The sequence below is a fragment of the Eptatretus burgeri genome, chromosome 12 (assembly GCF_056783735.1).
Source record: "Eptatretus burgeri isolate ZD-2024b chromosome 12, Ebu_testis_v1, whole genome shotgun sequence".
Classification (NCBI taxonomy): Eukaryota; Metazoa; Chordata; class Myxini; order Myxiniformes; family Myxinidae; genus Eptatretus; species Eptatretus burgeri.
Window position 1 is genome coordinate 99,025,160 of NC_140972.1, and position 13,966 is coordinate 99,039,125.

The 13,966-nt window shown below is 42.6% G+C and overlaps 1 protein-coding gene across 2 annotated transcripts in view; it reads right to left on the reverse strand.

Moving 5' to 3' along the window:
• The window catches only part of RADX (RPA1 related single stranded DNA binding protein, X-linked), a 53,453-nt gene that overhangs the window by 12,433 nt on the left and 27,054 nt on the right, over nucleotides 1-13,966 (reverse strand). The window contains exons 7-12 of one of the 2 annotated variants that reach the window (XM_085849059.1): nucleotides 13,854-13,961; nucleotides 13,604-13,771; nucleotides 10,388-10,521; nucleotides 7,400-7,656; nucleotides 3,565-3,626; nucleotides 3,055-3,390 (exon numbers count right to left, since the gene is read on the reverse strand). In XM_085849059.1, coding sequence (XP_085705185.1) covers nucleotides 3,055-3,390; nucleotides 3,565-3,626; nucleotides 7,400-7,656; nucleotides 10,388-10,521; nucleotides 13,604-13,771; nucleotides 13,854-13,961 — 1,065 coding nt within the window. The remainder of the gene's footprint in view (nucleotides 1-3,054; nucleotides 3,391-3,564; nucleotides 3,627-7,399; nucleotides 7,657-10,387; nucleotides 10,522-13,603; nucleotides 13,772-13,853; nucleotides 13,962-13,966) is intronic. The other variant, XM_085849060.1, reaches the window with a different exon arrangement.

The window sequence follows — 13,966 nt, forward strand, 5'->3', positions numbered from 1 at the left end:
AATATAATAGGCTGCCGCTCAACGATTTAAATCATAACTGCACTAGAAATTGAAGTGTCAACATCACCGTCATACCGAAGAAGAAAAAAAAACCAGGGAGTCTGGAACACTGACGCGAACCATTACCTTGACGTTTTTCGACTTATGAGTAACTTACAAGTAACGTGTGTGGACGTGTGCCAACGATCGCGTAACGTGCCTACAGCACGTTACTCGTAGGTTAGAAATAAGTTTCGGGTACGCTAAACATTACCTCGACATGTTTTGACTTATGATTAACTTACAAGTAACGTGTGTCGACGTGTGTTAACGATCGCATAACGTGCCGACAACTTATGGCCAGCGTAGCGGAACTTGTGAGTCGTACGCTGGCATAAGTCGTAAAATTTCAAGCATGCTAAAATTTGAGGACAACCGCAAAGTACAACGATGAAAGCCAGCGTACTATGACGTATGGCAGTGTTTTTCAGCGTGCTCTCAATGTTTCCAAAACTTACCCATAACATATTCGACGTGTGCCAGCGTTTTAGACAAATTTTTCAAAAATCGGCATCAGCTGGCTAAAACGTCAAGGTGTGACTGGGCCTTAAATGATTCAGAGGGTATTGCATTTGGGTCCGTTTGCTTATCTAATTGTCCGCACAGAACTTTCATGTTTTTTTGCCGCAACCGCTTATTGGATTGAGACAATTTTCACCATAGGTGCGACTACTCATGTAGAATGTTTTAATGATAATTATGATGTCATAGGTCACATGGTGTGGCAGCCATATTGGAAAAATGGAAAAACTTTTGACCTCTGTATCTCTGAAAACCGCACCAAGGAAAAAATTGAAACTTGGCACATAGCAAGTACTCCTCATGGGGAATGAGTGTTTTTTATGACATCATAGGTGCCTTTGTTATGACATCATAATTGCATATGTAGAACATCACATCCAATCAGAATGAAAAATTTTGAGGGTCATTTCGGGACAAAATCATCCACAGAAAAAAATTATTGACATCATCAGTCACATGATTCAGCAGCCATATTGTTAAAAAAATAAAAAAACATTAAAAATCTTCTCTGAAGTGGTTGAGCAGATCATGGCGAAACTTTACACATATGACCGCCTGTCCATGAGGAACAAAAGGTTCACACATATGATGTCATTGGTCACATGGTTTTGCAGCCATATTGGATTTACCCTAAAACCCCCCAAAAATCTACTTCTCCAGAACGGCTGGACCATATGAGGGGAAACTTCACACAAGTGTTCCCCAAGCCATGGATGTACAAGTGCCACATAGCAAGCACTCCTCATGGGGGAATGAGTGTGCTATTTTTATGACATCATAGGTGCCTTTGTTATGACGTTATAATTGCATATGTATAATGCTACATCTGATCAGTGTAAAAGAAATTTGACGGTCATTTAGGGATAAAATGGTCCACAAAAAAAATTTTTGATGACATCATCGGTCAAGTGATTCGGCAGCCATAGTGTTTAAAAAATAAATAAAAAACTTCAAAATCTTCTTCTCTGAAATGGCTTAAAAGATCGAGGTGAAACTTTACACATATGACCTCCTGTCCATGAGAAACAAAAGGGTCACAATTGAGTTTGAGGTCACAAAAGGGTCTGGGAGCCATATTGGATTCATCCTAAAACCCATAAAAATACACGACTCAAAAGAAGTCTTGGCGAGGGTTTTCAATCTCTGATTACTGTTTTTCTTGTTGTTTATGTGTAATAACAACAATTTTCTTTCAAATGTAAAAAGGTGTAAGAATGGTCACAAGAAATGATCATGTGGAACCATCCCTATATCTTTCTTTGAATGATGGTTGTCCCCAGAAAAGACTCAATGTGTGTGTGTGTATGTGTATGTGTATGTGTATGTGTATGTGTATGTGTATGTGTATGTATATGTATGTATGTGTATGTATGTGTATGTGTGTGTATGTGTGTGTATGTGTATGTATGTGTATGTATGTGTATGTATGTGTATGTATGTGTATGTATGTGTATGTATGTGTATGTATGTGTATGTATGTGTATGTATGTGTGTGTATGTGTATGTATGTGTATGTATGTGTATGTATGTGTATGTATGTGTATGTATGTGTATGTATGTGTATGTATGTGTATGTATGTGTATGTATGTGTATGTATGTGTATGTATGTGTATGTATGTGTATGTATGTGTATGTATGTGTATGTATGTGTATGTATGTGTATGTATATGTGTATGTATGTGTATGTATGTATGTATGTGTATGTATGTATGTGTATGTGTGTGTGTGTGTGTGTGTGTGTGTGTGTGTGTGTGTGTGTGTGTGTGTGTGTGTGTGTGTGTGTGTGTGTGTGTGTGTGTGTGTGTGTGTGTGTGTGTGTGTGTGTGTGTATGTGTATGTATGTATGTATGTGTAATGTCGAGTGTATAAATGTGTATGCTTTTTTTTTTCCAATATAACTTTTCACCCCCACATCTTTGTTTGAATTATTTGAAACCATGCATTGGGAAGTTAGAACGCATGGCTACCACAGATTCTCTGGATGTTATGCAGATAGCTTTCGATGGGGCAAGATAAAATCTGTGATTTTTCATGTCAGATAGGAAAGACTTTTTCTTCTTGTTCTCTTCAACATGGAGGAAGCCCATTAAGTTGCCTGGAAGTTTGCTTTTGGGAAACGCCCACAAGGTTGATTGACAGGTGTGGTCCCATCCACAATTTCACTTCCTATCTATATGCAAAGTGACAGTTTTGCTTACCTTTCGTGGAATCCGTTCAAGTTGTAAAAATTTAGAGTAGTCATGGACCTTCCCACTATAAAATGCAGTATATTCGTGTTTAAATAGAGTCCTGAACTGCTTAATGCAATTGCATCTGCAAATATAGACATGGTTTAACATCACAAAAGTAATAAAAACATTTTATAGTTGTATCGATCAAGAACGAGAACACACACACACACACACACACACACACACACACACACACACACACACACACACACACACACACACACACACACACACACACACACACAACTGAGTAAGCCGTACCAAACAAACTGAAAATGTATCCATCAGTCGGTTCAGCTAGCGGAGGCAGTGAAGTTTCCTGTATGCTGTTCGTTGCCAGACACTCCCAGCTTGAAGGCTGTAACCCATTCAGAGAGGTCAAAGCATCAGCATTCTGTCGCGAAAAACCAAACGGAAGGGCCGTCACCCAGCTAGCCCCGATGGGCAACCGGATGTCCACCTGCGCAGTAGTTAAGCTCATGTCATGCCATGAGGGTTGATGGGTCACTGCCGTGACTGATGGTCCATGATCGAGCTCCCGTGCAACAGACAGTAATGAGACATCTGAAAAAGGTGAGGCGGACAACCGGGACGAAGCTAAAAAATAATGTTACAAGTAGAAAAAGTGAAAACAAAAACAGAAGATAAGACTGTGTTGAAGGGTTTGTTTTTTTTCAGTCCAATTTTTCACCGATAAGAGACAATAAAGATAATCCAGATAATGGACTATTTCAAATGGAAATTATTTTACCGATCAATCAGGTAACAGACCTGCATCATTGGCCTTGTGTGAGGAAGAGCGAGCACGTGATGTACATGTTACTCTATTTAATCTGCACAAAGACAAGAACAAACATGAGGACACTGCATGCAGACACTGACCACTTTAAGCTTCGTGCTCCCACGTGCACTTCCTCCTTCAGAACACAAGTCATGTAACACCACTTTTACCACTTCATCCACACTCATTTCACTATGTATCACTCAGATATTACAATGGTCTCCATCCAGAGCCCCCAAACCGCTGTCCTGACTTCTCGATAAGAGGAAAAGGAGTGCAAGCAGGGAGTGCAAAGGGTACAAACGCCATTGAGGAAATGACAAAAAGCTAATTATTTCATTAGAAATTAGAGAATTGCAATATGAACTACTCCATCTCGATGGGAATGCAAAGTCAACTTTCTCATTTAGATTCTTGATGTTAAAGATCCCAACATGCATTTTAAAAATATGAAGCCATTGTGTCCCAGTACCCTAGCCAAACCTCTGAGCGATTAAAAGGTTTTAGGAGTTAAAGTCCCCAGGCTGGGCGAAGTGAGGTCGAGGCCGTTTATTCCTGGTACGTGAAACAGCCCACAACTGATGCCTCCAGAAAACAGACTTTTTGGAACACTGGCCACATTTTTACATCCAATAACTATGTGGCTTTGTTAAAATATTCTCCATGGGTAGATGCTCCCATGTTGAAGGTTTTGTGTCTATTGTTCAAGCGGTTGGGGAGGAAATGAATTTAAAAGCGAATCAAGGTGAAAAAGTGTGGGCGGAAGAAGATAAAAGTGAGGGCCTCAACCGATGTTCCACAAAATGGTCGACGGTGGTTGTGGATGCCTATTGCTAATTACAAAAGGATGCGGCTGTTAATTCAGATTATGTTTTTGATAAGAAAGGGGCACATTCACAAAAAAGTAAAAATTAATATTCATTTTCATATGGAGAAGATGTGGCACAGGCATGATGGGCCAAATGGTTTCCTCCTGTGTCTAATTTTGTTTATACTCGTCATCTAATGGTGTTCGTGGGGGGGAGGAGAGTGATAGAGAACACCCATAGACTTACATCCACCAACTCGACTGCACACTCTCCATTCAGCGTGTACAAATCAGACGTGCACATTAAAAAGCTTGTCCGCCATCACCATTTCGGGAAACCAAGCTCGGAGAACTCAGATGTGCTTATGCGTGTTCACATGAAAACTCTGTGGAAAGGCTTTGCTCCAATCGACTAGTTCGACATTAATTTGGCCTCCCTGCCTTTTTCAGTTGTACATGTATTTACACCACTTAAGACCATGAAGATCCAAAAAACCCACAACACCCTTGAAGACCCTGAACATCCTGAAGACCCTTTAAAACCCTGACTGCTCCAAAGATCCATAAGACCCTTGAAGGCCCCGAATAATCAAGACCACAAAGACCTGCAAGACCCTTAAGACCACTTTACCCACTGGCATCACCTCAACTCACCATTTTATATAAACATTCCTGCCCCCCACCTTGCCGGCTCTCTTGCCTCCCAACCCCAGTGGTTCTCCTGCTACGTTTTCAGTTTTTCCCCTGCTCCGGCCATTCTTCTGTCCCCCCCAGCCCTGCTGGCTCTCCTGCCCCCCCTCACAGTCCACCCCCTGCCCCCAAACCGTCTGTTTTCCTGCCCCCCCACCCGGTCCACCTGGAGCCTTCTCAGCCTCCCCCGAGCAATCCTACCCCCCCCAGGACAGCAGTTCTGTCCCCCACCCCCTGCCCACTCTGGCGGTTGTCCTGCCCCCTTTAGTTTTTCCCCTGCCCACCTCTGCTCCGCTGGCTCTCCTGCCACGCCCATCTCAGTCCCCCCTCTCCCCCCCCCCCCCCCCCCCGCAACGCCGGGTAACATTGCGAGTTATGAATATATCGAAAACTTGCTGACGCTGAAAGGATCACAAACGCAACGTTGAACATGGCACAATAAATGTGTTCCCTACCACACCCATGCACTTACATTCGTCTTGTGTTTAAAAGGCTTCCTAAAACGAGTCTGAATTTTCATCATACATATTAAACTCGTTTATATTTCAACGATTATTCACTTTAATGTTGAACTGATGCACGATTTAACCAACTCGTCGATTGTTTGAATTAAATAATGTTGATGTTCGTCAGTCTACGACGACAGTTAACTTTACCATGGTCATGGTCCACAAGTAAAGTACAACTAACCCATTAATGTTTAACGTTATGTACTCTACTACTGACTTATGAAAGGAAATTCCACTGTTTCCTACCACCAAGACTCCATCTGAAACATCTCAATCCTACCACCAAAACTCCATCTGAAACACCGAAATCCTACCACCAAGACTCCATCTGAAACACCTCAATCCTACCACCAAAACTCCATCTGAAACGCCTCAATCCGACCACCAAGACTCCATATGAAAAACCTCAATCTTACAAGCAAAACTCCATCAGAAATACCTCAATCCAACCAGCAAAACTCCATCAGAAACACCTCAATCCTACTACCAAGACTCCATCTGAAACACCTCAATCCTACTACCAAGACTCCATCAGAAACACCTCAATCCAACCAGCAAAACTCCATAAGAAACACCTCAATCCTACCATCAAGACTCCATCTGAAACACCTCAATCCTACTACCAAGACTCCATCTGAAACACCTCAATCCTACCACCAAGACTCCATCTGAAACACATCAATCTTACCATCAAGACTCCATCTGAAATACCTCAATCCTACCACCAAGACTCCATCTGAAACACATCAATCCTACCACCAAGACTCCATCTGAAACACATCAATCCTACCACCAAGACTCCATCTGAAATACCTCAATCCAACCAGCAAAACTCCATCAGAAACACCTCAATCCTACCATCAAGACTCCATCTGAAACACCTCAATCCTACTACCAAGACTCCATCTGAAACACATCAATCCTACCACCAAGACTCCATCTGAAACACATCAATCTTACCATCAAGACTCCATCTGAAATACCTCAATCCTACCACCAAGACTCCATCTGAAACACATCAATCCTACCACCAAGACTCCATCTGAAACACCTCAATCCAACCATCAAGACTCCATCTGAAACACCTCAATCCTACTACCAAGACTCCATCTGAAACACATCAATCCTACCACCAAGACTCCATCTGAAACACATCAATCTTACCATCAAGACTCCATCTGAAACACATCAATCCTACCACCAAGACTCCATCTGAAACACCTCAATCCTACCACCAAAACTCCATCTGAAACTACTGTATTAAAATCGAGCTTGTGTCGCTCTATCTATATCATCAATATTCACACGTTGATTGGTCATGGCACTGACCAATTGGGTGTCCCTGTTTTTCCCAGCATCGTTATTCGTGTCTATTGTTATTGCATCTATCAGCATCAGAAAACAATGGTCAATCTCGGTGGTTTGGCAAATCACACACTTTCCTCACCTATCACAGCGGTGATTACAATATTGATTGTGATGCTATCCTTGACAATTTTACGTTTCTTTGACTCCCCAGACATTAAGTGGCCCTCCATGGTCAGTGGGCCGACACAGGTACTCCCGTCTGGAGGGTGGGGGTGCCAGCTAGTATTATTCATTGATGGCGATATTCATTTCATACACTCCATTAATTTATGGCGATTTGAACAATGCAAATTACATATCCTCTTATCATTCCTGTTCACTCATTTACTCGTTCGCATCACAATCTAAACATCCCTCATGTGTCTGGTTAAAAAAAAAAAAAAAAAAATCACCCCATTTACAAACACTTGTGTTCACACCCAGTCCCTCTCCTGCAACCTTCTTACTTACTGCTTCCTTGGCCGTAAATTATAGAGGTGCAAACGATGCCGCCTCGTTGATGGAGACCCTTTCACTGCTCCCGGGAATGCATTTTCATTCCTTTGTTGAGATTTTCGACATGCCGGGTGGCACCTCTGATTGTCCATCGGAGAACACTTTTCTGCTTGGTTGGAGGTGTCCCGACATACAGACGGGCCTCGCTGATCAGATGAATTGGAGGAAGATACAATCTCCTCACTGACTGGTTCCATGAGTCGTTCCATGTCCTACTTGGGTTGTTGGGGCAGGGAAGGGTGAAAAGGGAAGAAAACCCTTCTTAATTTCGATATTGGCGTCATAATTTAAACACAAATCTAAGCTCATGGTAGAGCATGGTCACAGAGGGTATAAAGGCAACCTACTGACATTGGGGAAGTGGGGCCACAGTTGGACAAAAGAAAGGAATGAATGAACATGAAAGGAGGAAACACAGAAAGTTAGGTAGGGTTAATGGGGGTAGAAAAGATTGCAGGTTAGGATGGGATGAGATGAGAAGAGAAGAGAAGGTGGTGCATCGCATGCTTTAAAGGTATGGAAGGGAAAGTGGGACTGAACCCCCTCCAGAAAGCAGTTTCACAAATGGAAAAGTTGAACAAAAGAGTTGAAGTGTGCAAAAGAGTTGAAGTGTGCAGTCAGCCTGGATTTTGGAATTTTAACCAGGAGGAGGTTACTGGAAGAACGCGTGCATCCTGGAGTTGTTGGGGAGGGTCAGAAGATTGACTACAGAGCTGAGAGAGAGTGAAAACAGAGAGATCACTGATTTGTCTGCAATGTGGTCTTTTATAAAAGATAAGGAAAGGGAAAAAGGTGGAAAATTTGTGGAGTGCATAGAGAAAGAAGAAGAAGAAAAAAAGATAGTCTACGGTAAAAATAATTTCACCAATAGTGGCAGTTTGACTCATTTGAATGGCACACGGTAGTGTGCATACCCTCCACCAGGCTGAACAGTTTACGTTTTGTTTGTCACTGATAGGCCAGATCTGCATCCGGACCTCAACAAAATTTGAATCAGCTCGTTCGCGTCACCAACCCAACTCATCTACCAAGTTTCGTCCGAATCTGTCCATAATCTTTTGAGATATCATGCTCAAAGACAAACAAACAGAGACAGACAGATAAGCAGAGGTGAAAACATAACCTCCGTCCATCTTCGGTGGCGAAGCTAAGAAGATGGAAGGATTTGGAGGCGATTGGTGGATCGCTTGAGGACGGGAGCCCTGCATTTTGCTATGATAATAGACAGTACAAGGCAGCCCGGCTAATACGGCAGCACCAAACCCTGATTACCAGGCCAGGCCATTTAGATCTGTGACTTGCCACAGCGCATGCTCCCAATGTATGTATGCATGCATGCAGTGAGGAAAGCGATTCAGTTGCTGTTAGTAAAACTGGGTTTCAAAAGGCATAGTGAGTGCAGGATAAGCCTCGAGGGGTGCAATTGACAGGACACAGGTGAGAGGAGGAAGAGGTACCACAAAGCTCAGAGCATCAGGTAATACAAAGGAAGGAGTTTTACAAAATAGAGATGCAAAATACAAAAAAAAAAAAAAACTGCATGGAATTTGGGATGCAGCCTGGATAGAGATGAAAGATGTAGAAATAGTATTAAAGGTGATTACAGGGTATAATTGGCAGAAGATTTCACAAGAATCCCATCACTGACCTGAACAGAGTAAAATAGCAATGCAGTCATGTGATGCAAAACAAAATGATGATGTGGGATGGAGTTTTAATTTAAAAACATGATGTCATTCCATGGCCAAGCACCCATCGCATCATATCATCAGACCGATTCAGCATGTCATCTTTGTGAAGAAGACAAAAGTATATCCCATGTTTTAAATGCACCTGATCCATCAAGTGTTATGAGGTACGCAGACTCAAGCTTAGTTAGTACTCAACAGGAATGCCCAATTGATAAGGTGTTGCCCTCCGCTCACAGATTTGGTCCACTGTAGGATCAAACCAAACTACAACTGCCATCCTGGTGCAGTGCTGCTCAGAGGGGCTCTCCATCTTGGAGCTTGTCTTAATTTGGATGGAGATGCAAATCTAGTCGTCCTGCCTCCATTTTGATTTTAGGTTTGAGCAATCTAAGAGGAACTCATTGTGTACCTGTGCCCTGGCTGAGGATACAGTGAGTAAATGTGATGAGGTTTGAGTAAACAATGTAAATGGTTCAATCAAATCAATGCGGTATAAGGCTGGCAGGATGGCCTAGAGGTACGCACACTCGCCTCCAAGCTGCCTGGCCTGGGTTCGGATCCCGACCAAGTTTCACAGGCAGGGTGTTTCATCAATGTGTGTGCCATCCCTTGGATGGACGTCAATCAGACTTGGTGGCGTAATGGTTCGCCGACCTGGGAAGTTTGGGAAATCGGGGGTTCAAACCCCGACCGAGTCATAACAGAGACTGAAATGGTCCGTGCTGCTTCTTTGCTGGAGTTTCAGCATTTAAAAGAATAGAGCAGGGGCAATCCCCGTAGGGAGGAGGAAATTCCCCACCGAGTGCAGCGAGAAAGGCGGCGTAAATTGTTGCGATGTTGCTGGTGCCCAGTGCCCCGGGAAGCGATGGCCCCTCCCCCAAACTCAGTGTCAGCTCCACTACGAGTCTTAGATCATGTTTAAAAAAATAAATTGCATCCCACCAGCACAATGAGCAAATTACAAACTCCTGCCCAAACCTACAGAGGGCATTGCATCAGCAGCACATCCACACACTCAGCCAATGATGCTACTCCGCAGCCTTGTACTGCATGCGAAATAAGAAGAATGGGGTAAAACTAACAGGCAAACGTCGATCTAGGCCGATTGTGCTATTCCAGTTTTAGCCAATTCCCAAATCGTTGCACTCGGAGGCATCGAACAGCCACAAACACACAAATCGACGTATTCAATGGACACACGAGACAATACCGGGCACACACTGCTGTTTTGCTGGGACACGAACGGCCAAACCTGATGCTCTTCAAGGTTGGAGCGGTAGAGCACAGCTGCGATGGTAGCTTGAACAACTAGTCTGCGCTGCTCTCTGTACTGGAGAGAAGCAAGAATGTCTCGGAGCACTTTGGTACTGGTCAAAACCAATCCAGCTGCACCGCATAGAAAATGTGGTCAATGGGTTAGAATGAGGGGTTGTATTGTTTTCCCAATAAAAGGAAAACACTCAGATATATTGTACAGTGCTTAATAAATTTTACTACTTTCAGAGTAAACTTGTCGAGAATGTCATTGGTAGAGAAAAATCGGTCTTAGTTCAAGAATCGGTTTGTCTGGAATTCCAATTCGAGAAGTTTCCTCAATGCTCTGTTCCCAAGTTTAAATCCTAAATTATTCAATTTCGAGCTGTGCTGTTGGAAGCTCTTCAATACACCATGGATGATGGTTCAATCGAGTCTTTCCAGAAACACCTCCATTTATAGGAACAACATTAGAACTACATTGCTCTCTCTGATTTGGCTCAAACTGCATTTTAAAATGTGGAGACTTTTGGTTTTGTTTTGGCAGTTTGGGAGATTTTGCCTTTTCATAACTCGCAGTTTCGTGCCCATCCCGAGTCGTCCTGAGGGCAGGTCAATCACAATGTATTGAGTGTGCACCAGACCAGAAGAGACGTACAATATCCCCAAAGAAGGTCATTAGTGAACGAGTTGAGTTTTTAACTGACAATTTAATAACGACATGGTAATTATCCTGAGACGAACTCTGTTACCAAAACCAAATCAACATCGTGAACACGGCTTTCCTTCAACAACACTTGAACCCACAAACGTGAGGACTACAGGTAGGCAGGCGGCTTTGATCCGTGTTTGCGAGTTACGGGGACAAAGCAGACAAAAGCAATAGACTTTGTCCAGCTGCTTGTTAAACCTAAAGCTTAAAATTTTTCGATAGGTGCCACTTAATCGAATCATGCCTTCACGTATTATTATGCTAATTTATGCAAATTACATGCGTTTATTAATATTTAATTGAAATTGTAACTTACAAGCTCAAAGACTGGAGGAAACAAACACTTTCTGCCTGTTTATTAGCACTACTCCAATTCGTTATTAAATTCAACTATCTGACATTATATTTTATGAATATGTTAATATATGCAAATTATATGCATTTTTCATGTTATTACAGGTAATTTTCTTGAACGTGTAAATTACCAGCTCGAAAGTTTATGCAGTGAAATATTTTCTGGGTGCTAAACATAAATTATTGAATTACCTGTTAAAATAAATTCCCCTTGGCTACATATTTACGATTATTTATTCAAATTATTCAATTCTCATAAAAATCCCTCAGACCGGCAAGCAGCAGCTTCTTCGCTCACTGCAGATCTGGATAAAATCACAAACTGGTCCAACACGTGGAACATGTCTTTCAATCCAGACAAATCTCACACTCTCACTATGTCTCTTCGAAAGGACCGTTTACAAAACCCCCCCATCTACTTTCTCAACAATCCTCTGGAAGAAGTCTTTTCTTTCAAGCTTCTGGGTCTCACTATCTGCCATGACCTTTCCTGGGAAAGTCACATTTCCAACCTCGCCTCAAAAGCCAGTCGCCGACTGGGAATCCTCCGTCGTGCTAAGTCCTTCCTCGGCCCTCTTGAGCTCCTGACCACTTACAAAGCTTTTGTCCGTAGCCTGATGGAGTACTGCTCTCCCCTCTGGGCTGGTGCTCCTGCCTCCCACCTTTCTCGGCTTAACGCTGTCGAAACCAGGGCATTTAAGATCATCGGCATCTCCCGCAATGAAGCTGAGTCTTTGGGCCTCTCACTCAATCACCGCAGGTTGGTCGGTGGTCTTTCTGTCTTCTACCGCCTCCTCTCCAGCCTTGCCCCCCTGCTCTCTCTGCGATTTGTCCCCACCACATTTCCACAGGGCGCTCAAGGTCCGCCAACAACCCCCTTCTGGTAAAACTACCAAAATCACGAATCACTGCTCATCTTCACTCTTTCATTCCTCTTTTTTCCCGCCTTTGGAATAAACTTCCTCACTCTATTCTTTCCCATTCTTCCCTCCAGGCTTTCAAAACAGCTGTTCACCACCACCTCTTATCTTCCCCCATCCAAATCCTCGATCTTTTCTACCCCCGATAATCCACCCAAGCCCACTTCCTTCATTTCTCCTGCTTTCCTTCCTGAAAGTCCCTTTAATGTCCATCTTCCCCTCGCCATGTTCCCCGTCCCATCCCCATCCCTCTCCCTTCCACAGTTCACCTAATGTGTCTGTTCCCCACTGTTTTGTCCCTTCCACTCCCACCCCTCTTGTCTCATGCCTCCTTGCTGTGAGTTGTGTGTTTGCTCTCATACGAGCCTCGACCAAGGTATACAAAAAAAAAAAAAAAAAAAATGTACATGAGGTACATTAATGTACTTGAAGTACATTAAAACACTTTTAAGCAAACTTGCTAAGGAAAACAAACATGCCAACAGTGTTGGATTGACTTTCAGATCTCGAAACATAAGAGTACAGGCAAAGTAATGAATATGGCTCAACTCGACGTGTTTCCTCTTTTGACAAAAAGCAGCTCACATCAACATGAGAGGGAAGTTATTGTGCGTGGTCGGGTTTAACCTGATGATGTTAGATCTACGATTCCCGTTATATTTGTCAGTAATGCATGTATCGTATAATCGCTTGATATTGAAACATCCGCAAAATACGACACATTTACATTAAATTTACTTTTTAAATTCACTAATCTAAGAGCAAAGCTTGCGATATGGAGGCTCTGAATGGGAAAAAAACATCCAGTTCCAAAAATAAATAAACCTGCCAATTAAATCATTAAAAATTACATTGAATATGTGATTAAATTTCGATAAATTAACATCAAACTCATCGAAGATATTCATCAATTAATCGTGAACATTGCAATATTACTTATCTGGGCCAAACACGTATATACAAACAAAAAAATTGCTGTTCAAATACCAGAGAATATGCATAAAATGCATATAATTTGCATAAATTATCATTTCAATCACAGTAGCCAATTACAGATTTGTGGCACCTGTAGTAAAAATTAATGCTATCGATATAAATGACACCCAGAAAAAAGAATAAATAAATTGGCACTTTTGTCCGGTGTGTCCTCATAATTCAGTGAAGCTGCCTGGCTAAGACCAGTGTCCACACCACCGTATCCAAACAGGTGTACACAAGCATTAAAAACCTGGATGTACGATTTCAAACTCCGATAGTGTCGGAGGTAGTGGAGGGTAGCTGTAGTAGCCTCCAACACGACATTCTGTGATTATTTCTTCTTCATCAAGCATGGTAGCCCAGGTCGTCAGCTCCTTCAACACCGGGTCATGCCGGTAAACTTTACCTTGATGGAACCCTGCAGGAGGAGTGCACATACATCATGAGGCCCTCCATGCTGGGAAACAACAGTGATGTGAATCCAGTTTGAAAACTCATACCTGACACAAATACCTGACTCTCATTGGAAGTAGTCAAATATGGAGCAATGCAACTCCCTCCGTGATGTGAACGAGCAATTCGCATTTGGGTGCACACGAGGATTGTCACTAGG